Source organism: Dermacentor silvarum, chromosome 9 (genome assembly GCF_013339745.2).
Source record: "Dermacentor silvarum isolate Dsil-2018 chromosome 9, BIME_Dsil_1.4, whole genome shotgun sequence".
NCBI classification, from domain to species: domain Eukaryota; kingdom Metazoa; phylum Arthropoda; class Arachnida; order Ixodida; family Ixodidae; genus Dermacentor; species Dermacentor silvarum.
This window is the reverse complement of record NC_051162.1, coordinates 109,150,015-109,174,705: the sequence shown is the minus strand read 5'-3', so window position 1 is coordinate 109,174,705 and position 24,691 is coordinate 109,150,015. Positions and strand designations below refer to the sequence as shown.

The following is a 24,691-nucleotide window of genomic DNA, read 5'->3' as shown; positions in this document are numbered from 1 at the left end:
GCGCAAGCATTAAGTTTGCTGGAGTGTGAATACGTGCTGTGGAATACTCAGGGACAGGATCATTGGACCTTACTTTTCTTGGAGACAACTTAAACGGAAATATGTACACGGAAGAAATATTAGGTGTTGTCCTTGACGGCTTTGCCTCCAATCTTTCCCTGAATGACCTGCGCCAAGTGTGGTTCCAGCACGACGGAGCACCAACACATTTCTCCACCACGGCAAAGAGCTGGTTTTACACACGTTTTCCACGATCGGGCGTGCTGGAGCGATGTTTTGGCCGCCGAGATCCCCTGACATTTCTCCGCTCGACGTTTTCGTTTGAGACTACGTTAAAGATCGAGTTCCAGTGATGTCAATGATATGAAGCACAGGATATCTCCCTTTGCGAGCACCCGTCCAGAAGTACAGCGCAGAGTTATCGAGTCGACGCGAGAGTGGTTTATGCTTTGCATTGCTATGGAAAGGAGGTATTTTGAGCATTTTTTACGGCATTGATATCTTTATGGGTGAAGTACTTCCATGAGATTTGTGCAAGGCCACACCAAACTTAAAGCGGCAGTATAAAATATTCGTTAGCATAGCTAAAGCTTTTTATGCTGTTCATGGTACAGTTGTTGCTCGAAGAACCCGGAACCGCTGTCTTACAACGCGACTGCGAAGCCTGTAACGAAGGTGGCAGCTGCCATGCCGTGTTGCATCCCGAACCGGCAGGGCGAATTCTTTGGCTGTTTCCGTCAAGGCAGTCCTGTCGTCAGCGTCACAGTGCCCGACACTGACGGTGACGGGCAAACAAGCGTTTTAAATCGGCAGTGCACATCTTTTGGGTGCGTTCCCCGATGCCACACCTTCATCAAAGGCCGCCCACCTGGCTATGCGGCCCGACACCGGCTGTGACGGGATCCCAAAGAAGCTCACTTAGAAGCGACCACAACCTCCAACTTCATGGAATTACTGCCTTGGGAACGGCGACGATCTCGGTTTCCCAGATGGCCACGCATTTGCGGCAAATGCGAGGGCGAGGGTGCAACATTAGAGGCTGAGTTCTGTGAACAGTAAGACCCCTCTTATTGGCCGCACCAAGGTCATCAGATTCCCTAGTCGGGTCAACTAGGGTAGACGACCGTTTTATAAGCAGACACTTTGGTTGCAGTGGTGTGTCCTGACGTGTTCTGATATGTGCTCAGACATGTAGTGAGCTGAGCTGAGACATTCAAAGTTCAACCCCATGGAGTGGGCTTCCATATATGGAGCCACTCCCGGACGTACTCATCCCTATGGCTGAAGGATCGCCGGCCTAAACGCTACCCCGAGTTCCAACAGCCGAGGTTATGTCGCGAGCGGAGAAGCCGGAGGCCAGAGCGCGCGCGTAATGGTGACTAGATGAGCGGGCATGGTCCTTGTCCGGGCTACCCAAATAAAGTGACTGCTGATTTTCAAGTGTTGTAAGTTTTATTGAAATCAAGAGCAACATGTCCTCTGCTAGCTGTTCTCGATCAATGACCCGAAGGGGCACTTCGGCCACCTGGCGTTACGCATAAACGAATGCTCGTTTTCTTTGCTATACAATTCATGGAGGTTACACAAGGACACCTATTGCGTATCCCATCATATGAATTGCCCACCCGATCTGATCGAAGGCGACACTGACACCTGCGTACTGTCCGTATCGGCCTTTATGCCCGTCACCGTTGCATAACACCGAGAGCCCTTTCCTGGATATATCATCGAATGTCTCGTCGCTAAACAGCCCGATATTACACTACCATCCCTTTGTTTTAAAAGAATACGTGTTTTACAGGCCCAAATTGCATCCCTATTTGCTGCAAGCATGTCGTCTTTCCGGAACACCTTCACTCCGACGTACTCCCGCAGCTTCACGACGCCCCCACTGCTGGCAACGTGGGCACACTCGCATTTGCGACCGCGTTTGTCGGCGCTTCTTCTGGCCTCGCCTTCATTGTTCCATTCGACGATACGCTGCAACCTGTGAGCGTTGTCAACGCCAAAAAAAGCTCTCTTGCTTCCAGCTGGCCTACTGCAGCCTGTCAACATTCCCACTGACCGGATTTTTCTCACGGAGCTGGACGTACTCGGACCTTTCTCGACGTCAACCGCTGGAAACTAATTAATTGCTGTCGCCACTTATTAAGCGACTCGCTTCGCCATCACGTGCGCGCTCTCCACGAGCTATGCTATCCACGTAGCCTACTTTCTTCTTCGTGACGTTATTCTCCACCGCGGTGCTCCTCGTGAGCTCTTGATAGATTGCGGCCGCTGCTTTCTCATCAAACTCGCTGGCGATCTCCTCCGAACCTGCTCCACTCATCACTATAGTTCACGGAAATGGGCTCACCGAACGCCTCAACCGTAGAACTACGGAAATTCCCCATATATACGTCTCAGGAGATCACCGTGATTGTGATTTGGCATTGATTTCTCTCATATTAACAGCGGAGCTGTTTAAGGCCGACGTTGAGCCCTGCCTAGCGTACACCAAGAATAAGCGCCGCAGGGTGAGGAGCGCATGCCGGGGCGCAGGTGTTCAGAGAGCGGCGAGGGTGAGACAGGTGAGATGAGCTAAAGAGAGGGTAGCAAAGAAAGACGACCTCCTATAGACGAGGCAACCTAAAGTTTGCCCGCGCGGCACCAGCGCCGAATACTCCCCTGGCGGAAGGATGGAAGTGTCGAAAGTCGCCGCTGGGCCAGCGCGCGCCTGTGTTCTCTCCGGCGCGAGCGATCGTGCGCGTTCTTTTCGCAACGGCGAGCGCGACCTCATCGACCAGGAAAGGTGACACGCAATACGGCTGGGTTGTTGATTTCCACAAGAGCCTCGAAAGGTCGAAAGCCGCCCGTGAAGTCCTACCGAATTCCGGGGACGTGGTACGTGAAGAACAGACGACAAGCGTGGATAACTGCGGTGCGCCGAGTCAAGTGACCTACTTTCGCATTCGCGTGCAATATTACGGCCGCTGGTTAAAAACGCAATAGTAATATGCCTGTATTTAGCGCATGGCTGTTTGTTTAGGCGTGTCGCGTAGTTGAATCGTACAGTGACATCCGCCGTGTTAGCTTAGCGGTAAATGCATGCGTGTTGCGCCGCTAAGCTCGAAGACGCGAGCTCGATTCTCGGCCACGGCGGCCGCATTTCGATGGGGGCGAAGTGCAAGAATACACTTCTTACCGTGTACTTTGATTTTTGTGCACGTTAAAGAACCCCCGGTGGTCAAAATTATTCCTGGGACCCTCCATTACAGCGTGCCTCATAATGATATCGTTGTTTTGGCACGTAAAACCCCCTGAATTTAATTGATTGAACTGTTCGTTCCCTCGCGATCGGCAAGGACTAGCTCAAGATAATTATATCCCTTTTCCAAACGCTGGAACTTAAATTGCTAGTTGTGCAGGCAACAAAAGGGGCCGCACGGTGCTTTGTTTTGTGTGGTGGCATTCCGTATTTAATGCAAGCCGCGGTCATGGCATGCGTCGGTAAGCGGCCGATCGGAAAGCAGCTGCCCGAGACGTGCGCGTTATTTTTGTAGCTTGGCCATGCTTTCTAGGTTCACAATATCCAAGTATGCTTTAAAGTAATTTCCATCTTGCAGATTCTTCCTGCTTCACTCTTTCTGCCAAGAATTTTCGTTTCGTGTAGTAGCCGGCCATCGGCGTGAGCTTACTTTAGCTGCGGCGGGGTATTCACCCGACGATAAACTAGATTTGCTTCGATGAGGCATGTATCGCTAATTCTTGCGCTCGTGCTGCTGGTCCCAAGGTGATCGCTGGTTACCGTGATCTGAGTTCATTTCGCGGAGCAGTTTGTACAAGTGATTTCTCATGACCGGTTAACGATACCTTGCTCTATAATGCAATGAGTTGCCATGATTCGAACATCTACATTCAATAAGGCATGATATACATTAAATATTTATACAGCATGATATAAGGCATTATGCACATATGTAGTACTTACAAGGTTAATTAATTTTATTGGCTTATCGGTGCCTAATGCTTGTGTTGTTTCTGTTCAGACAGTGCTGATGCCACTCCCTGGGAGCTAAAATGAGAGCAGCCGTGTGTGCGTGCCCAGCGACCAACGAAACCAACCGCATACGTCACCACCTCTGCATATCTTTGCAAGCATACATGACCGCTTTGTGACTGCATCCTAGAGAGATAAAAGTGACGAAATTACTGAACTCAGTGTGTACCTCTAACTCGACGTCGTATACAATCTTGTTGGACACCTACGACACGCACTTGGCTTTCATTGCCACATCACCACCCAGAATTTGTTCAATACCACACACGTGTGGAAGCAGACGCTCTCCTTTGTTGAGGTTGCCGCCACAAAAAAAGCTGTTGGCGTGGGTAACCATCTTGAAACCGCACTGCAGTCTTCGCATCGCTGTTCAGCAAGCAGGCGATCAGCCGCCGTCGAAAACGGAGCGCCGTGAGTACGAGCAGCGAAGGAAAGCGCGGCAGAAACAATGTAAACAAAGCGGAGAGTGCTCCATAGCGCGACCGCGCTGCTTGAAATTTCCACATTGGGGGCGCTGTCAGGAGGCGCAGCAGCGCCTTCTGGCGATCGTTTTCTCGTCTATAAACGAAGTGTGCGATTGAATGGGCTGTTCGTACAACGCTGCAAGTCACTGCACGACGCTTGCGTCAGTGGTTACGTATAGCTGATGTGCGGAGATTGGAATAAAAACAGATTGTAATAATTTTACGTCATGGGGTCCCAGTTTACGTCCATATCGAGCGCGCCGCTCTGGTACGTCAGGCGAAAACGCCCCGTGAGGTATACAGTGACGAAGTTTTAAATATTGCATGTGGCATCAAATATTGATAGGCAACACAGTGGCTGATGCTTGCCTGGCAGAACGTGCCGTATCACCGTGCTGTATTGCGACCGGCCGCAACGGCTTTTCAATCTTCGTTGCGCTTTTGGTCATGACGCGTTTCCGTCGGTATGCTAGTGCGGCGTCCTTTTGTGCACTGTGTGTGCGCTTTATTTCGATATCGCTTAGATTGAGCATCAAAATTCGATTAAGAATATGTGGTATTAGGTTCCATTTTCAAGAATGTGTTATAAATTTGTGTGCATTGCAATGTGACTCCTGCATTTATCACGTAAGCAATCGCGCTGGAGGTTCTAATAAAAAAGGTAAATGACGAATGGTTGGTAATTAGTGATCTGAATTTCACAGCGTTCATAAGAATCGATATTTGCCTCTTAAAACACCATATATATATATATATATATATATATATATATATATATATATATACAGAAAGAACGGCAGACTGCACACGCAACAACTTTCTTTTGCCCTTTCTGCCTTTATCAACGATGCTTTTGCAGACGTAAGGAGCACTGTTTTGTACCCTTCAGGTATATATATATATATATATATATATATATATACGGCGTGTAGATGACGACCTCCATTGTTGATATGGTGCAAAATATTTTGCTTCGAAAGACCTTCGCTCTGGGGTACTGGCAGATTGCAGTTAACGACATGGACCGTGAAAAGACTGCTTTTATTAGACCTGAGGGCCTCTATCAGTGAAAAGTGGTGCCGTTAGGGTTAAGTAAGGCACCGGCTACATTTCAACGTACGGTGGACCCTCTCCTTCACGGTTTTAAGTGGTCAATCAGCCTGGGCCACCTCGATGATGTTATTGTCGTTGCACCATAAGTTGCCACGCACCTCGAGCGTCTTTCGACAATTATTAGCTTTCCGCAAGGCTCGGCTTCAGCTCAGTTGACCAAAATGCCACTCAGGCCGCCGGCAGCTTGCTGTGCTCGGACAGCTCGTCAGTTTCAACCGGCGTCTGTCGCGATCGCGAGAAAGTTCGCGCCGTCAAGAATTTCCCCGTGCCGACCTGTGCCAACGAAGTTTGAAGCTTTGTGGGCATCTGCTGATACTCACCCGGTTCGTACGCAATTTCGATAACGTTGCACGTCCTCTCAGCGAACTTCCAAAAAAGACGCGGCTTTTGTCTAGGGTCCAGAACATGCTACTGCGCTCGCTGAGCTTACCATGCGGTTCACTTCGCCACCAGTTATAACCCATTTTAACGCTGATCGCTCCAACTGAAATTTCGCACCAATGCCAGCGGTCATAGAAACCTACGCTGGTTTGGTTCAGCGCCAGCAAGGTTGCTGCCGTAATATTGCTTACGCTAGCCATCTTCTGGCCCAAGCGGAGTGCAATTACTCCATTACTGAACGGCAGTTCCTTGCTCTCATTTGGGCAGCGGGTGAATTTCGGCCCTACTTCTACGACCAGCCATTCAAAGTTATCACCGACCATCCAGCCATCCTTAAAGGATCCTACTGGACATCTCAGTCGCTGGGCTCTACGATTCCAAGAGTACTCACACACTGCTGTGCATAGGAGCGGCTGATTGCAGGAAGACGTTGATTGCTTGTCATGCGATCCACTAGACCATTAAAGTCCAAATTTTCTCTCTTTCTTTTGTAGCTTCCCAACTTGGGCGTCCGAGACGCACCGCGAGAAGTGGTCTACACAACTAAAGAATACTGCCACTACGGATAACGGCGATAGCTTTGCTGGAGGCTTCTGATGGGTTGAAGCAGACACAGCTGAAGTTTGAAAACAATTTGAACTTACAATTTCTTACCTGATATATACATAGAAATGCAAGTTGGAACTGGCACACATAGGGCGACCTATATCGGTAGAGCCAATGTGCACTGAAAGTTGAGTTCAGAACGCTTGGTCGAGGCAACGTAGCCACGTTTTCTCTCCCTTGGTGCCCCGCCCCAAATATTTATAGCCCAATCGCCACCGAGTGGCAATGAGAGCGGTCCGCCGGCACCCCAATCACCAATACTGTACGACGATAGTCGTGTGAGTGGTCGGCCAGCTATTAAACCATTGCGCTCCGTCTACGCGGCGTTCCTTTTACCACGGTTTACTGTGTTTCCTTCGCTCCCTAAAACAGCATTAAAAAAAGTCGCAGTTTCGTCCGAGAGGTGACGCATTGATTGCGATAGAAAATTAGTAGAGAGCTATACGAAGCAAGGATAGTAGTTTATTGGCCGTATAAAGTTGTGAACCTTCGCTTACTAAGTAAATAGAAAAGCACGGAGTCATGCGCGCACAGGTAAACATGAACACATCTCGCTCGATGACCGCGCAAACTCGCGGTGAAAACGCCGGAGTGAGAAAGTGGGCCAGCAAAAGCGGGAAAATTTACCTTCGCGCTGGCTCTCCTCTCGCTTCAACGCGAACTAAAACGTCGAAAGCACAACGCATACGAAGCTACAGGCACTCGACGCATGCACTTGGTCCCTATCGCAGATTGCTTGAAAGATGAGGCCCGCGCAGGAGCGCACTTCCCCCACATCGCAGATTGCTTTCAGGATACGGCGCCCGCGTGGCCGCGCTGTGGGCAGCAGCCGACGGAGGAGAACGCACCCCCCCCCCCCTTCCATCTCCGTCGGCTCAGCCCCGTGCCTCGCGCGCGAAAGACCGCGCGCGAAAGACCTGCCTTCCAGCCTCGCGTGCGCTGCACTCAGCCGCGATTACCGGCTCACCCTCGTACGCTTCCACTCGCACACACAGCATGGCGACGATTTTATCGCCATTGGAATGTATACTGAAGCTTACGGCGACGCCGACGGCAGACATGCGCTTGGAGTGTCCATATAATTGCTATCGCAATAAAACGTAACAAGAGAGAGGGATACAAACGAAACGCAATCTTACGCCGCGCAAAGCAACAGAGCCCAACAAGACGTGTGCAGTTAAAAACTAATAAGCAACAAGCCCGTGTGAACTACGGCGGTAGGATGAATGACATGAAGTGTCGCCCGTTCCCACCCTCGGAACACTGTACGATCTTTGGAAAAATTGATGGCGTAGTAATTGCAGGCCATTCGTCAACGAATTCAACGAATCATTCGTTACCGCGATGCCCACTTCCACACTGGTGATATGGTCCTTCTTTGGATACCGTCAAGAGAGTGAGCCTTTGCGAAAAGTTGATTTCACCTTACTCTGGCCCATACCGTGTCTTGCTCGGGGTGACCGACGTCACATATGAAATCACGCCTCCTGATTTCGCGATGTCTCGACATTCCACCGATACCGTACACGTAACCCACCTCAAATGATACCGCTCGGACGATGTAGCAAGCACCGGGACGTTGCATTCGTGAATGGGATTGATGCTACCAAGCACTGCCAGGGACAAAGGTGAGGTCAGTCCAGAAGGTCATGACGCTCGCCGCTGATGTCGCGCGGACTGTCTTCCATCTTTTATGCCAGTGAACGCGTTGTACATATATTTTAACCTTATCTTCACCCCATAACAATATATATATGCATACTTTAGCTGCTGGCAAGAAATAATCACATGTCTGTGCAAGTTTCGCCTACCTTGTTTTGCGGCTTTAGACCACGAATCTTCAAATGTCTACGTCGCAAAGGTAACACTAGGGACAAAAACTATGTACGGACGAGCGCTTACTTCATATTCAGCGCTCGTCGGTCCCCCTTTTTTGGCACTATTGTTACCGTTGCGCTGTACACGCTGAAAAATTCATCAACAACTAGCCGAAGCAACCACTGCTCAGTTTAGATGACGAACGCTCTCTTTAACTATAGTTAAAGCTATATATCTGTGGTATTTTCCCTTTGGGATTTCTGCCCTGGCTACTTTATTCAAATGCCCTAGACGCCTCATCGCCATGACTTTCTCAAAAGTGACGTTTCTATAATTAAGCAATAATTTCAAGTAGTAGGGTATTTTGCTTCCCAAAGCTTGCAATTTCCATATACCCAAGATTTGTGTGTATATATATTTTTTTATGTTGAAGACTGCACAGTAGACAAGGAAATGAAGTTCACTGTGAACACAAATAGTGTCATCTTTCTGCAAGTTTATTCAAGGAAACATTGTCTTCGAATATATATTTCAAATATAACGTAGGGAGAAATGCGCGTACAGAACTAATAATACCTTAGAGCTTCCAGGCGCCATAAAAATTCTGGCTAGTACTGAAGCACCAATAATTTTGATATTACTTCAATTCAGCATAATTTAAGCATACTAGGGTTCACTTTTGTTGCTAGGGGAGGGAGGGACTCAATTGGTTAGCAAGGTCACATCCATCAGTAGCATAGGGTAATTGCTGTTTCGGTCTGAAAAATTCCAGCACAACAATTATTTTCATCCATAAATGAAGCCTTTCAATATGTAAATATGGTCGCTAACAGGTTGTACATCCCGCTCGGCCAGCATTTGTATGTGCGGTGTGCAAGCAGCCAGAACTCGCACCTCTGCAAGGTGCACCCCCGTGGTGACCTGTGTTACTCAACCCTGTGACTCCTGCTGTTGCCGCACCCACTCCAGCCATCAGCGCAGGAAGGACCGGCAGCTCCTAATACAGCACCAGCTATGCGCCCGGCATTGCTATTTGATGCCCGACCCGAACCTTGCAGCTGATCCAACGCCCCCTAGGTGGCTTCCGAGCGTGGTTCCTCGAGTCAATCCGGTACCTGCGCTTACTGCACCAATACTACTACCAACAACACCTACTCCAGCATTACTACCAAATTCTGAGCCTCCTGTGGGTGCTACGACAGCACTAGAGCTAAACCCTGTGGTGACAGATGAGGGCGTACCAGCGGCGGGGGATCCTACAGAGATCGGGCCACTCACTCCTGTAGCGGGTAAGCCACTACCTACGGCTGCGCTTCCGCCAGTTACCCCGCTAGGTATTACCGGAACTGTTGATAGTGTGCCTGCTGTTACTAGACTAGTGCCTACTCCGCTAGTTAATGAAGTGGCCAGTGAGGGTGCACCCAGTGTTTCTGTTCCCACAAAGCCTGGTCTACTTCCTGTGGCGTCAGTGATTGGCCCAACAGGTGTGCTTGTTCCGGAAACGACTGGCGCAAGCCCTCCCGCACCGCTCCCGCCAGCACCCTCTGCATTGATTCCGGTAGCAGCCGTGCCAGGTTGTACGGGATTAGCGGCATGTATGCTTGTTGCGGCTATACCGCTGCCTACCGTTCCAAATACAGAAGCACCCTGCAAGGGTCTAAGCGTTGAGCCTGTTGATACTCCATTCGGACTACTTCCTGCCGAGCCAGACAGTGGTGTTCCAGCTATGTTTATTGTGGTAGTGGCTGGGCGGGGAAATCCACCACTATTCTGACCAAAGGTGCTTGTACCAGTACCCACACCGAGGCCACCAGGTCTTCCAACTACGGCTGGTATTGTACCTCCTGTCATTAGCCCACCACCAACACCACCAACTGCGGACGTAACTAACGGTATGGAACCTTCCGTACCTATCGCAACACCGACCGGTTCAATTCCTTCGCTACCAGGCAATGATTCAATAGCACCATTCGGTCCAGGATAGGTAGGTGAAGCCCCTGTGATGTCACCTCGTACGCTGCCCTCGCCAGACTCCATGGAATCATCTGGTCCTATACCTTTGCTGTATATACCACCACTAGTCGCGCCAAATCCATAAGTACCTCTAGAAGATGCTCCTTCAATGTCCACTGATCCCGGTGGTATTACGCCTGCTCCTGTTGAGATTGTGCCCACTGTGCCTCTCACAACGCTACCCGGGATAGACGGTACACCTATAGTGCCCACAGATCCTGGGAGAATTCCTCCTGCTCCTGTTGAGACTGTACCTACTGTTCCTCCCACACCGCTACCCGAAATAGTTGGTACACCTACAGTGCTCACAGATCCTGGTGAAAATCCTCCTGCTCCTGGTGAGACTGCACCGGCTGTACCTCCGACACCACTACCCGAAATAGATGGAACTCCTGCAGTGCCCACAGTTCCTGGTGGAAATACTCCTGTTCCTGTTGACACTGTGCCCACTGCACTTCCCACAACGCCACCCGGAAGTACTGCTGTTCCGGCAGAGCTTATTCCGCCACCTACGTTTGCATGTCCACCGGGCGTGAGTGATGCCGCCAGACCCAAGTATCGGTAACACTCTCCCTGTGGAACGCACATAGTCTCCCCGTTTTGCTCAACTTCGGCGTAGCCCTGATCGCAGACACAGCCGGCCCTTTGACAACGTGTAACGCAAATTTTGGGGGGCCGTGCGCCGCATTTGGGTGCACAGGTAGACACGCAGAACTGGAACTTCGAATTCTGCGGGCATTTTAGAACGCACTTCGCTGCCTTGACGCACCGATACTTCTTCGTAGGGTCCCTGCAGGCAAGGAAAAGAAATATCAGTTGTGTTCCAAGAAAAAAATTGCGAGCTTTACAGAAAAACACGTGACGTTTTATTAGAAAAAAGTACGGTGGTGCACCTGATCGTAATTTTTATGTATTTTTTCATTAGCGTGTTTCATCATAAATCATTCTCAGCATGACATGCACTTTCTGCGCGCAGGGCCGTACCGATACATCGACAAATGCTTGCCTTTGCTGATGTACTACACATGTAGATTGCAATGTACAATTAAGTGACTGTTTCACAAGTGCTGGATAGATGAGTAAAGGGGGAGTAAATTATTACGTTCACAGATACTACACTATTATAATGGGCTAAATTCAAGAGCACCTTGCCTGTGAGAAGGCTGGGAAGAATTGGCTAACCCTGCGAGGGTTTGGTAGCCTTGTTTGTAAAAAAAATCTTCCTATCTATTGAACGTCACTTTGGGAGTAAACAAAAGCTAGTCTCATAAAAGTATTTCCTTTTTTATCACCAAGTCATTTTTTTATCACGAATTAACCATACTTTTCATTCGTAAGTGCTTTTTGACACTACTCAGCCCCCTTAGCTAATAATTTGTCGCGCTCCAGGATCGGCCAAAATTTTTTTTAAGAACCATTTCAGCACCAAACGTGTGTGTGAGTATGGGCTTTCCTTAGCAATAAATTTTAAGAACGTCAAAGAAGCTGATCATTAGGGGACATGCTCGAGTAGCTTGTGTACAGTCTGTCCTGTGTATTTCTCTCTTTTGCATTGCCGTTATACATTGCGCTTCATTTACCATGAAGTTTGATTATTAATGCGCATCCTGCTTGGCCTTCGGCCAAGCTCTTCCGCTTCTGCATTCGCGGAAATGCTTTCAAATAATTAATTTGTGTCGCTTCTCGCCTGCCACTTGTAACATCATTACGACTGCAAAGCTGCTCGTGCACGTGAATATTCGTACTGATCGGCGGATGTATTATAATGATATCTACATTACTCTAAAACTGCATTAAATCTAGATCAGTTCTTTCAGAGGCAATATTTTGCATATCGACAGCAACGACCTCGTAATATTTAAAAAATATGATTTAGTAGGTGTACATGGGTGCATACGATTCCCTGTTCACGGGAAAAGAATAATCCGTCGCAGTATTCGTACGCAAGCGAGCCCTTATCATTTAATGACAAGGTACGTGGTAGTTTTCAGATAACAGCCCACCATTTGGGAAATGAGAACCAGGTTTCAATGAGTACGGTGCTACGGCTACATGATAATACTGCGCCAAAGAAAAACACATTTGTCGCTCCTATGACATTAACCAGTGTGTCCCGACAAAAACAAACTGAAGTGTGAAGAAATTGCCGTCTGCGCCTTCGACATAGCAGACTGTTAGAAGCACACATTGCATGCTGATTGATATTAATAGTGCAGCGTGAGTACTTCATCATTATCATCATCATCAGCCTATATTTATGTCCACTGGAGGACGAAGGCCTCTCCCTGCGATCTCCAATTACCCCTATCTTGCGCTAGCTGACTCCTACCTGCGCCTGCAAATTTCCTAACTTCATCACCCCACCTAGCTTTCTACCGTCCTCGACTGCGCTTTCCTTCTCTTGGTATCCATTCTGTAAGTCTAATGGTCCACCGGTTATCCATCCTACGCATTACACGGCTTGTCGAGTTCCATTTTTTCCTCTTAATGTCAATTAGAATATCGGCTATCCCCATTTGTTCTGTGATCCACACCGCTCTCTTCCGGTCACTTAACGTTAGGCCTAACACTTTTCGTTCCATCTGTCTTTCTGCGGTCCTTAACTTGCCGTTTACTTGTGTTTGAGTTCTTATGTTACAACATTATTTTTAACATTCTTATGGTAGGAATGCTCACCGTTGTACAAGCACAAAAAGGGGCATTTGCAGCCTTCGAGTAAAAATGCTCAAATACCGTTGGTTTGCAACTCACCGCAAGAAGCCAGGAGGACAATCGCATCCAAGGACGCACTTTTTAGAACACGATCCACGTATCGGCTCGTTGCACATGACTGGGCAAGCCCGGCGGCACACGTTGAAGTCCTTGTCCCGGAAACATTTGCAGCGCATGCACTCGTGTTTGGTAATGCAGTCCCCCCAAGAATTGCGGACAAGACCTGGTCTACAGATGCAGTTGCGCGGTTTGTTCAGTTCCGATGCGGGTGTCAGGTGACTTCTGCAAAACTTTTCTTTGCGGTGACTGCCAAGCGCTGGCACTTCAAGGCAACCGCACTGAGGAGATCCAGCTGTATGGAATTAATAGAGAAAGAGAGATGTTATGCACGATGTTCCTTCTAGTTGAATATTATCAACGCTCTTGATGACTCAAGAATGCCCTTTTATTCCGTTTTTCAAGCAAATGCGCTTCGCAATACGTTCACGGGCAAGCAACTACGTATATTCTGTATTAAATTGCACGTGAATTTATTCTTCTTCATCACGATTTGCTATTGCAGGTATTGCAGGTAAGTGTACCATATTTTACTCACCAATTTGCTGATAAGAAGCTGGCGCCAGCCTGGCACTACGAATAGGCACATGCTCGAAAATTGAAATTATTGTTCGTATTGCAATATCAGTATAGTCTGAACATATTTAAACTGTGAGATAAAGAACATCGATTTGTGAACTATCACTGATAGAATTCATAATGATTAGTATTGTGATGAGGCTGTTTCGTGGCTGATAAACGGCGCTGTACATTATACGGAAGCATCAGCCTGGAGCCAGGAACAACACTACATTTTATGCGGATGAGGTTGCTTATCTGAAAACTGGCGTTACTTTCAAAATTCGTTCCAAGTGGAGTTGCCTTGACCTCAGCGATATCAGCCTACCGATTGCAGTGTATTGCTAAAGTTACGGAAATGATAAACAAATATTTGCTCACTTTGATTTTTCGCACACCTATCTCAGTAATCTGCGCAAGCCATGTGCTATCCAACGCAATGAATTTTTAAAAGCTTTGTCGAGATTTTAAAAAATAAAAAAATGTGGTATACTGCTTTACTCACTGGTCGTCATATCCTATGAGAGTGGCTTGTTGGGCTAGTTGGTACATGGTTATACTTGGAGAATAGGCAGACAATTCCAGCCACCTTCCTGTCACTTTGTCTATGCCTGCCTCTCGATTTTTTCTACTTTCAAGTTTGCTGGCATTCTCCAAGTATAGTTATATCCTATATTGAGAAGCCTATATTCTTTATAACTCCCTACCTTTCCCTTCTCATTTCTCTCTCTCTCTCTTTACATTCTTTATCGTTTTTCCGGTGACCATTCTTTCACCTGCTAACAATTGTTAGTTAATTATCGCTCGCAGCAAGGCGTGCCTTCATATATCAGAACAAGCTAGATTGTTGTCGTCGATTCTTTACGTCGCCTATGCCGCGGGACATTGTGGGTCATTCCATGCCAAATCAAAGAGCGTTTTTTCGGCCGTCACAGATATAGCTGAAAAAAAATGTTCATGTGTTTGTTGATGTTAAAAACTGACTCTCCCCGCTTATATTTTTTCACAGTTTCTATCACTTTGGCGAAAATTTATTGTGTTAGCCTAGCTGAGCCAGAAGCCATCAATTGTCATTTTTAAAGGCACATTTCATGATTCAGTCGTTCAAATTGGGTGTATGGCAAGAAATGAAGTAATGTGACTGCCAAAATAACCAATATTTCAAATATTTGAATACGGTAGGTGCTTTTCCCCCGGGAAAATCCGGTGCAATTGCAAATTTTTTTTTTTTTCTGCTCTGAAAGCCGGAAAATCCTGAGGCCACAAATTAAGTATAGAATGGTAGCCCGGCTGACATAGTATAGCGAAAAATATTTTAAGCTATTAAGGCTCAGCTAATGGCCTGAGAAATAACTAAAATTATAATTTTTTACAAAATGCTGTTTCAAAATAAAAAATTAACTTTGGCGATCAGCCTAAAAATATTTGTGACATATCATTAGATAGCTCTAAAAGTCAGCTATTCTCCTCAGAAGTTACAATAAGTTATTATTTTAACCGTGAAAAATATTTTTTAGACACTCGTAGATGGATCGAGCCGACAGCATAAATATATGAAGTCTTGCCGTCTGGCAAGTAGAGATTGTTAATAAAATGAGGCCAAGGAACTGTTAAACAAACTGTGAATGGCTTTTTTATTATTAATATGAAGACAAGCGACGTCAAGTGCCGCAGCATCGACTCGTATTATTTTTTTCCATCAATGAGTAAAGTGAACGTCAACCACGTCTAAGCACATCATCCTGAACAGGGCAGATATGGATTTTATAGCCGAGCATGTTCAGGCTCTCGAACCGCGGTAAACGCGCAATACCTGAAGATTTTGTCCACGCTTGTGTAGGCTTTCAGTTATAATTATGAAGATATTTTCTACTGGTATCGTCGTATGACAGTCTTTAGGTTCCAGGAAGCAGGGCATTATGCGCCCTGTTCCCCCCTGTATGTGGCACTGCATTGCATGTCGCAATGGATGCTGATATGTTGATCTGTAGTGCTGTGCGACATATTAGAGTGAAGCTGTATACGGCTAGTTTCCAGCAGATCAATGTCCGAGACCAAAAATCGTGGGCCGATCCCGAAGCCTGACTCACCTCCGACTCCCGGCGGAGGTGAAGCAGGCCTCAAGCACTCCAGCAACTTGCAAAAATAAGTTTAATATCTCGTCTGTAAATACAACCGGTATCAGATATTAGGCTGATAAGAACAGATACTACACTTTGACCCGCGTCAACCATGTCTACGTTCGCACCATACAGGTCTAGGCCATCCCGCCTATTCAAAATAGTGCCTGCCAATCGTAGTTTCTGTCTCTTGACTTCATGCTCTACGTAGGCTCATTTCATCAGTTCTGCTCAGACTGTGAAATGGGTAGGCCGCGTGTGGTACGGTCTGAGGAAGAACAGCGCGCCTACCAAGAACGACGGCGTGAAGAACAAAGGGAATAGGCGCGGCGGCGGCGGAAGGAGACCACCGACGATGAGCGGGCCGCGGACGCCAAGCGTATAGTGTGCTGCCAGCCAGGACGGGAAATAAATGCGAACTGTCTATGTAGCCCCGATCCTGCAAACTTGGAACGTTTCACCGGAGCAACGGTAAATCGCCCTATGCACAGCTTCACTGATCATCCACCTTCACTGAGTGGAATGGCACTGAATTTTCCTTTTCAAATTCTTTGCGTGAACGATATCAGTGCTCGTCGTGAATTTGAATAAACGGGCTGCTTAAGTGCAAATATTTCTTTCTATAAAGTGCATGAAACATACATTTTAACCCTGCAGGACACCCTGACAAATTTAATACATCGTGATATTCCATGATAATTGGTTGTATTCTTCACCTGGCGCACACCAAGCACAAGCCGCATTGCGTTAGAGCGTGCGCCTCTTAGCAATAAAACGCAGACCATGACACCGTTTCTCTGTCATCTGTGTTACAGACGAAGTCAGCTTTGCCGTTTGCAACCAAGGCCGGCAAGCTTGTGCGCAAGTTAGAGAGAAACCGGTGCTGACACAAAAATAAAAAAGTATTTTTTTTGCATTTAGGAAACAATACCATTTTGTAGTCATGAGGGAGGCGCAAGTTGGAATACGCTAGCGCAAGACAGGGGTAACTGGAGATCGCAGGGAGAGGCCTTCGTCCTGCAGTGGACATACAATAGGGTGATGATGATGACCGTTTTGTAACTTCTCGCATGAATAGCAGACACGTAGAGCTATCTAATGATATATCACACAAATATATTTCAAGCCGACCAGCCAAGCTGCTTTTTTGAACTTGAACAAGAAGTTTGTTGCAAGAAATTATAACTTTACAGTTATTTCTAGGGCGACCTGCTCAATCTTCAAAGCTTCAAATATTTTTTGACTTTACTATGTCAGCCGGGCTACCATTATATAGTTAATGTGTGGCATCTGGATTTTCCCGCCTTCCAAGAAAAAATTGAGACTTTGCAATTCTACCACCTTTTGTCGGTGCCAGAAGCACCCAAAATTTTCAAATACTTGAAGTATTGGTTATTTTTGCAGTCACATCACTTTATTTTTTACCATGCGCACCATTTGAATTACTGGGTCATACAAGGTGCCTTCGAAAAAAGAAATGTCTATTGGTGCCTTCTGGCTCAGCAGGGCAATAACAATAAATTTTCGGCAAAATGCTAGAAAATGTTTCGTGGAGGAAAAGGAACGCGCTGAATTAATTTTTTCGACCGTAACAGATATAGTTGAAAAAAAATTCACGTGTTTGTTGATGTTAACATCAAAAAACAGGTGGAATTTTTTTTCAGCTATATCTGTGACAGTCGAAAAAACGCTGCTTGATTTGGCGTGGAATGACCCTTGTGTAATCAGATTGCACGAACGACGCGAATAGTGTTGTGCGTGCTTGTTGTGAATAGTATGGATTTTTGGGCTAGTTGGTTAGATACATCAGAGGTGGTCATAGCGCTAGAAGACACGGACAAGAACGAGGGAACAGGACGAACGCTAACCATGTATCTAACCAACTAGCCCGAAAAGGCATACTTGTAAACTTCATTTCTAGTACATTGGGCTCTTTTGCGTGTAATAGTAGTGATCCGTGGGCAGTTGTTGCCCTCATCGCCATTGCCACCTGCCGTGCCAGGGCGCTTTCCTTCTACTTGAGAGCCAGATTTCTTCCAAATGAAGCCAAGCTATTCGGAGACTTTGCGCTCTCATTTGGTCACGGGATGAGGATCGGAAAAATCCTTAGATCTGAGTTGCACCGGCAGGCTCGTATACAAAGGAGTATCGTAGAACAGCGCATCAATTTGTCTTCGAGGCACAATTCTGAAGCCTACGGTCACTACCAAGAGTTCCGTTTCATCACGGATCGGACTACAGAAAGGTTGCGATCTGTCACTCTGGTAAGACTGCGAGCCAGCTTGTCACAGCAGTGGCGCGCTTCGACTCAGGCGGTAATGACGTCGGGGGATGTTCGCCTTCCTGAATTCGTGAAAAAGACGCTTGGCCTGGGACCAAAGTTCGCTACAGAACCTAACAAGTCGGCGCCCGAGCTGATTTCCATGGCGAGACGTGTAGCAAAGGCCGCACCGGATGAAGATCATGACATTCTCGTGAATGAATGTGTCAGTGTGGTTAGCGCTCGTCCTATTCTCTCGTTATTGTCCGTGTCTTCTAGCGCTATGACCACCTCTGAGTGTTGTACATTCTGGAAGGCACGCTCGACGCCGGGCGCACAGATCAGAACGTTCTCGTGAAAATGACACCAAGAAACATCGCCGCGAAGAACCTGTAGTGCGTGGCATCGAAAATGGAGCTCCTTTGGAGCCGCTCTTCTGGCTTACGCAGTGACTGTGCTGCGTGTGCCGCGAAGGCCTGTGAAGTTTTTTTTCTCAGCACAGGTTCATCCATTAAAGAATTGTGCGAAGTCCAAGTCAAAACGTTGGATACGCACGAGTTTGATAGGCAAAAAGAAAAGAAGAAAAAAAAACTAAATGTTACATAAGTTTCTTGTGGAAGGTTTTACATCCCATTCTTCTACATGGATTGAAATATCTGCCAGATTTATTTTACACATGTTTGGTTAATTCGAACCTAAGCATAGCGTCGTCGATTCCGAAAGAAATGACTGACAGCAGGCTTTAGAAGGCCTCGGCATTTAATGCTTTTGTTTAGAAAAGCTATTGTTCTTTCTTTAGAACTTTGCGTACTGTTGTGGCAAGACATGCTCATGCCCTTTTTATGTTCGTGGTTTGCAGGACTACAGAAAAATGCATTATATTCGTCAAGGTTGCTTTGAAATGTTGCTATGCCACACGGAGTTCGCCCTTTCGTCTAAACCCAAGGACATAAGTGCTCTGCATCACGAAAAGAGACTCTATGGGCACCGGGAAGCCGCTGTCAATCGCCACTGCCACCTTTGTAAATAGCGGCGCGGTTGGCGAATGAGCCCAAAGTACTCTTCCGCTCTACGAGACTACGCGTCTGCTCAGGCCATTTGTGAAACTACAAGCACTTTTCGACGCCTCATCAACTGGAACTAGCCAATTTAGTAAAGAAAACAGCTATCCTACAGAAGCAGCTTTGTACGAAGAAAAACGCGCTTCGTTTTACAAGTTTGCGATTGGCAAAGAGAAAAGTAGTACTGCCATTTCGTGCCCAATGTGTCACAGAGGTCCTGCAGCTGTATAATAAATTGTTGAAATGCGCATGAGGCCGAATCATCACTGCTAACCATTTGCATTTCATGCAATGCAAGTTATATAATGCAAAATTAAAAATCAATGCAGCCTGCAGTGCATTGCGTGCACGTTAAAAAACGCCACGTGGTCGACATTAATCCGGAGTTGCGCCCCCCTCCCCCTTACGGCGTGCCGCAGAATCATAACGTGGATTTGCCCCGTAAAAACACAAGAATTAAAAAAAAACATTATAGCAGCATACACTAAGAAGAAACACGCCAGGAACGTGGTATTCTTTCACCAAAATACCACTGCGTGCCGTTCCTGTGACTATGCACCACGGCGGGACAGCGTGCTAGCCTTGATAGTGATTTTATAATCACAGCACTACAAACTTATCCCGGTCACCAAAGATTCAAGCGGTCACCTTGAAACAATGTGCCTGCTTGCAGGGGCACACAGCGACAACAGCTGCAGAGCTGTGCTGTGGGGTGTTCACGTGAAGGCCAATCTGCTGCATTCTTTATGTGAACTTTTGCTCGATTTTATGACTGTGCTTGCCAGGAAAGGTGAAAGCTACATCGCAGTGGAGCTGATTAGAGCAGTCGTTGGCTAGGGCTGCGGCTGAACCTGTGTTTGTGTTGTCGTAGGAATTGTTAAGTGTTTGCGCCTCTTACTTCCCTCCCTCAGCGAGTACAGATTCCTTTTCAGAGCATTTAACTTCAGGGTCTTCCAATATGTGGCACACGAAAACCAGTTTTTTTTTTTTTTCATTTTACGCTTTTTTTAAGACGAGTTATACATTATGTCCATAGGACTGCGTTAGTGGCTCCGCTAAGGCTGCATTGCTGGGCGATATTTTTGTTCTTTCATTGAAAAGTTAAGTTTGAAGAAGGTGTAATACTCGCAAATGAGTTGGAGTTTACTGGTAGCATTGTTTTAATTAGATTTAGAGGCAAATGTTAAAAGCACCAAGTGGCTCTAAATTCATTATGAGTGTGCTGAAATATGTCAGAAATAATGTGTCGCCACGCAAACATGCATTGCTAACACAGCAATCGAGTTCCCCTGTCCTGTGCGTTATGCGAGCTTAAAGAAATCAATACATTATGACAAGTTTGTAGAAGTAATACAAAGCTGACGGCGCTACCTATTTCGTAACGTCTGTAATATTTGTATGGGTATCTGGACGTATAAGCAATACGTATGAAAATAGCGAGGAACTGTCTTGGCATTGATATTTCTGGTATCATGATGCAAATAGGGCAAAGCGACAACATGTTGCGTTGTCGGCTGTTACTGGAACATGTAGTGCTTGACGGATATACGCACGCAGAATTTGCCGTGGTAGTTTCTTAGAGCAGAGGCTAGCAAAATTAAATTGCTGCCAGTTGACTGGGAAAGTGCATCCTTTTCAGAATCGTTGCTTTTTTGTGTGGCGGAAGAAATGCGATAACTAAAGAAACGTTTCTTATTCTTTGTTTTTGGTCCATGGAAGAAATCTTATTTGACTGGAACCTGAGTCGCTGGGAGCACTAGACCGATGTAATGCAGTGATTACTTTTGCTCAATTTCATTTATTTCTTTTACTCCCTCTATCACGACCTGCCGATCCTGATGAAATGAAAACTCCTGATGATCCTGATGAATGATGGAAACGCAAAGAATCCAAATGTGTTTTTAGGGACTGATATAAATTGCGTGATACGGTTAAACGAACAAGACAAAAAGAAGGGACTCAAAAAAGTTGAAACGCGAACGCCAATTGCAATTCAGTTCAAGTGCATGGTTTGCGCTTGAATTTTCTTCGTGTTCCTTCTTTAAGCCTTGTTCATTTTCGGTATCGCGTAATTAACATCAGTCCTTGAAAATTAATTAACAAGGCCTTCAAGGTGTTCTGTTCCATTGGAACAGAACCGTCACTTATAAAGGCCCTTGATTCTCTACTTGATGTCAGTGATCCTGAACAGCAATGGACGGTTTCTGCAGCAAATGCGCGCAAGTGTCTTAAAAATGAAATTGTCTTGCAACTGTCTCGCAATATCTGCATAAAATATTTCTGTTTAATTTAATTTTTATTTATTTATAGATACTGCACCATCAATGAGGCTATTGCAGGATTGGGATGAACAAACATGTCAATATTCATGAACATGAACAGGCTTCCAAGAATTCTTTCAATGGTAATCAACGAATGCATCCCGGCAACCGAGCACCAGGCTTCAATTGTTGACGGAAAAAAGCTATATTTGAAGAGGTCGGTGCGAGCGACAAAGGTTGAAATGTTAAGGGCGTAGTTGCTCCTCCTAGATAAAGTTCTGGAAAAAGTAAGATAGTAGTCTAGAGTATTGAAGTGGGGAGAATTGAATACAGTGTAAAGGAATTTCAGGCATTCAAGATGGCGACGCATTGCATGTGTAGTGAGACCAAGCTGGGGAAGAAAACTGGACGGTGAAAAATCCTTGTCATATCTTTTGCACACAAAGCGCACTGCCCTTTTTTGATCGGATTCTAGTTTGTTTGGTATCACAGTTTCTATAGGAGTTCCATACAACGCAACCACATTCGCGAATGTGACGAATGAGAGTTTTCATACGAATGAAGTAAGAAGTTTGGTTTCTTGAGGAGCAAGACGGAACGTACGATGTAAATAACCTAGTCGTTTAAGGGCCTTGTTACAAGTGACATCAATGTGTTTGGTCCATGACAAATTGTGTGTTACAAGGATACCGAGATATTTGAATTCCAACACTCGGTGTAACATAGCATTGTTAAAAGCTTAATCAAAGGACAAGGGGCATGGACGTCGGGAAAATGACATGATGACGGTCTTGGAAAAGTTTATATTCATTTGCCATGATTTGGACGAGTTACATAAGTCAGAGAAGGAATGGTTAAGGGTGGCGTGATCAATCGGACATTTTATAGTATGATATAGGACACAATCATCTGCAAAAAGGTGTATCTTAACAGAGGTGTGTAAGGGGAGATCAGTCATATAAAGCAGGAACAAAAGGGGACCTAGCACTGAACCTTGGGGGACCCCTGATGAAGAATGCATCAAAGGTGAGTTAATAGAGTTGAAGCGTACATATGGTGAACGCTGGGAAAGAAAGTGTGCTATTCAACCAACCAGGGGTGTGGTTTTTAGTATGGCGAACATCCAGTGCAATAGTTTCTGGTGTGAGACAGTGTCGAAGGCCTTCGCAAAATCTATGAAAATGGTATGAACCTGATAACGTATGTCTAAAGAGCTTCTGGTGTCGTGAACGAATTCTGTCAGTTGAGTTAAAGTGCTAAGACGTCTAAAACCATGCTGGAATGTACATAAAATGTTGTTCATTTAAAGGAATTCCATGATATGTTTAAACATAACGTGTTTTACAATTTACATGAATGTGCTGTTAATTTAAGGAGATGGGTCTATAGTTACCTGACTTGAATAAGGTAAGAATTGAAGCAAGTTTCCACTTGGAAGGGAGCGTGGCTGATGAGAGAGATTTTCTAAAAATAATTTTGAGGTATGTACTACACCAAAGAGAGTATCCAACTAGAAAAACGGTCGGGATGCTGTCCAGGCCACTTGATTTCTCGATGTCTAAGTTTAAAATTAGATTAAGTGCACCCTCTGCTGACATTGACACATCGTCGATTCGGGGGTGAGGTTCTGAATCAAAAGGAGGGATTACTGAATTGTCAGCAGTAAAGAAAGAGTGTAAGTTTAATTCGTAATTACAGTGTGCAATTCCTTCAATACCTTGTATTATACTATAAATGTCATAATAAAATGCATAAAGCATTTCTTGCTGTTCTTTTCCAAAATAGCCTACACATGTGAAAAATTTTGGAAAAAAGACTTACTGGGTTCCTGGCCGCTTGCTACGGCACAAAAAATGGTGACTATGAAAATTGCTATATGCTGCATTCTGCTTCTCTTGATGTAGTCTGAAAAATTTCGAGATTTCCGTCTGCTCTCACCCTTAAAACAATGCAGCTGTAAGTAATGCGCATGTGCTCGGCATATCGGGAAAAGCATTGTTCTGGCGAGACGCATATTATTTTGACCCCGGTGGCATTTTTTGACAGCTATCATGTCCTCATATGCGCTGCGTAACTCCATTGATTCAGAGAGGAGCTCAATACTTGATATTGTAATTGGTTAACCAGAGTTAAATAGTTACGAGCAGGCAACGCGTGACGTTCACTTGACTGATTAAAACATGTCATGATGGCAGCTACAAAAAGAGTGCGTCTAGCACCTGCCATTCTGTCTAGGTGTGTTTGTTTTCATAGCAGCGTTTTTCTTCCGAAAATAAATCAGAAAGCTTTGTGTTCTTTCAAGCGTGTCTAGAGATAGCCAGTAAACTGAATATGCAAGATGGCAAAGGAAGACCCAAGATTAGCATATTGTAGACGATATCTCGCTTCTAGCAAATATAAATCCGGTTCCTTTTTTCCTGGGTTAACACATGAAAGCGGTGGTGGTAGTGGTTGTGATAATCTTGCTACAGTGTGACTACACACTTAAACTCACCCACATTGAATTGAATATTTAAGAGTTTCTTCCGCCCAACGGAGTAGGTTCACGTTGCTGTGCATAAGCACAGTTTATCCTCGGATAAACTACATTGAGCAAAATTATCTATATTCTTCAGGTATGTCTCGAAGCGTACGAGACCGCTCCGAAGCCAAGTTTGTTTATCGAGTGGTTGGAGATGGATGGTGGACTTTTAGCGAGATAGCGTTAAAGGCCCCGTGTCCGCGGCCCAAAACATCATCCCGAACCACCCCGACCACGCAGGCCCTCCTTGTGGCGCCGAGGCGTGAGTGAACTAATCGAATTTCTCTAAGTGACATGTGTCACAAAAATCGTAAAGTACGACGTAACCGCAACCTACAGACGTGATTGCGTCGGAACGTAATTTGAATATGCGAGAAAACATTATTCTCTTACGCGTAAACTGAAACACAAGCCCCCTTTTCAGCATTTTTACCACTCGCAGGGCGGCGCTTCGCGGTTCGCTACTTGCAAAAACACCATCCAGATGGCGGTCGCCTCCTCGACAGCCGCATGCGGAGGCGAAGTTTCAGAAAAAATAAAGCTGCAGTTGGTTGGGAAGCGCGATAAGCAGCTATGGATCTTTGAATGCTATCACGTTCCACTCCTTAAGCCGAAGCGTAAGCTGTCCTCCAGATGTTTACATTCATGGTGAGCAGCTATGCCAGTTTCAATCATCAAATAAAATGCCTGTCACTCATGCCAGTCAA

The 24,691-nt window shown here is 46.0% G+C and overlaps 2 protein-coding genes and 1 pseudogene across 5 annotated transcripts in view; all 3 read right to left on the bottom strand.

Annotated features, from left to right (window-relative positions):
* LOC119463808 (zonadhesin-like) overlaps positions 1-24,691 on the bottom strand; it is a 219,780-nt gene that overhangs the window by 51,705 nt on the left and 143,384 nt on the right. The window lies entirely within an intron of this gene.
* LOC119464093 (elastin) lies at positions 8,901-23,428 on the bottom strand. 3 transcript variants are annotated; one of them, XM_049656288.1, is made up of 4 exons: positions 23,285-23,428; positions 13,186-13,498; positions 10,794-11,224; positions 8,901-10,697 (listed from the first exon to the last, which is right to left on the bottom strand). In XM_049656288.1, the coding sequence occupies exons 1-4, from the start codon at positions 23,346-23,348 to the stop codon at positions 9,451-9,453; spliced, it is 2,055 nt and encodes a 684-aa protein (XP_049512245.1). In that variant the 5' UTR covers positions 23,349-23,428; the 3' UTR covers positions 8,901-9,450. The 3 variants fall into 3 exon arrangements, with proteins under 3 accessions (XP_049512245.1, XP_049512246.1, XP_037580853.1); XM_049656289.1 differs by having other exon boundaries at positions 8,901-10,601; XM_037724925.2 differs by having other exon boundaries at positions 8,901-11,224.
* LOC119465470 (U2 spliceosomal RNA) lies at positions 15,820-15,995 on the bottom strand (annotated as a pseudogene).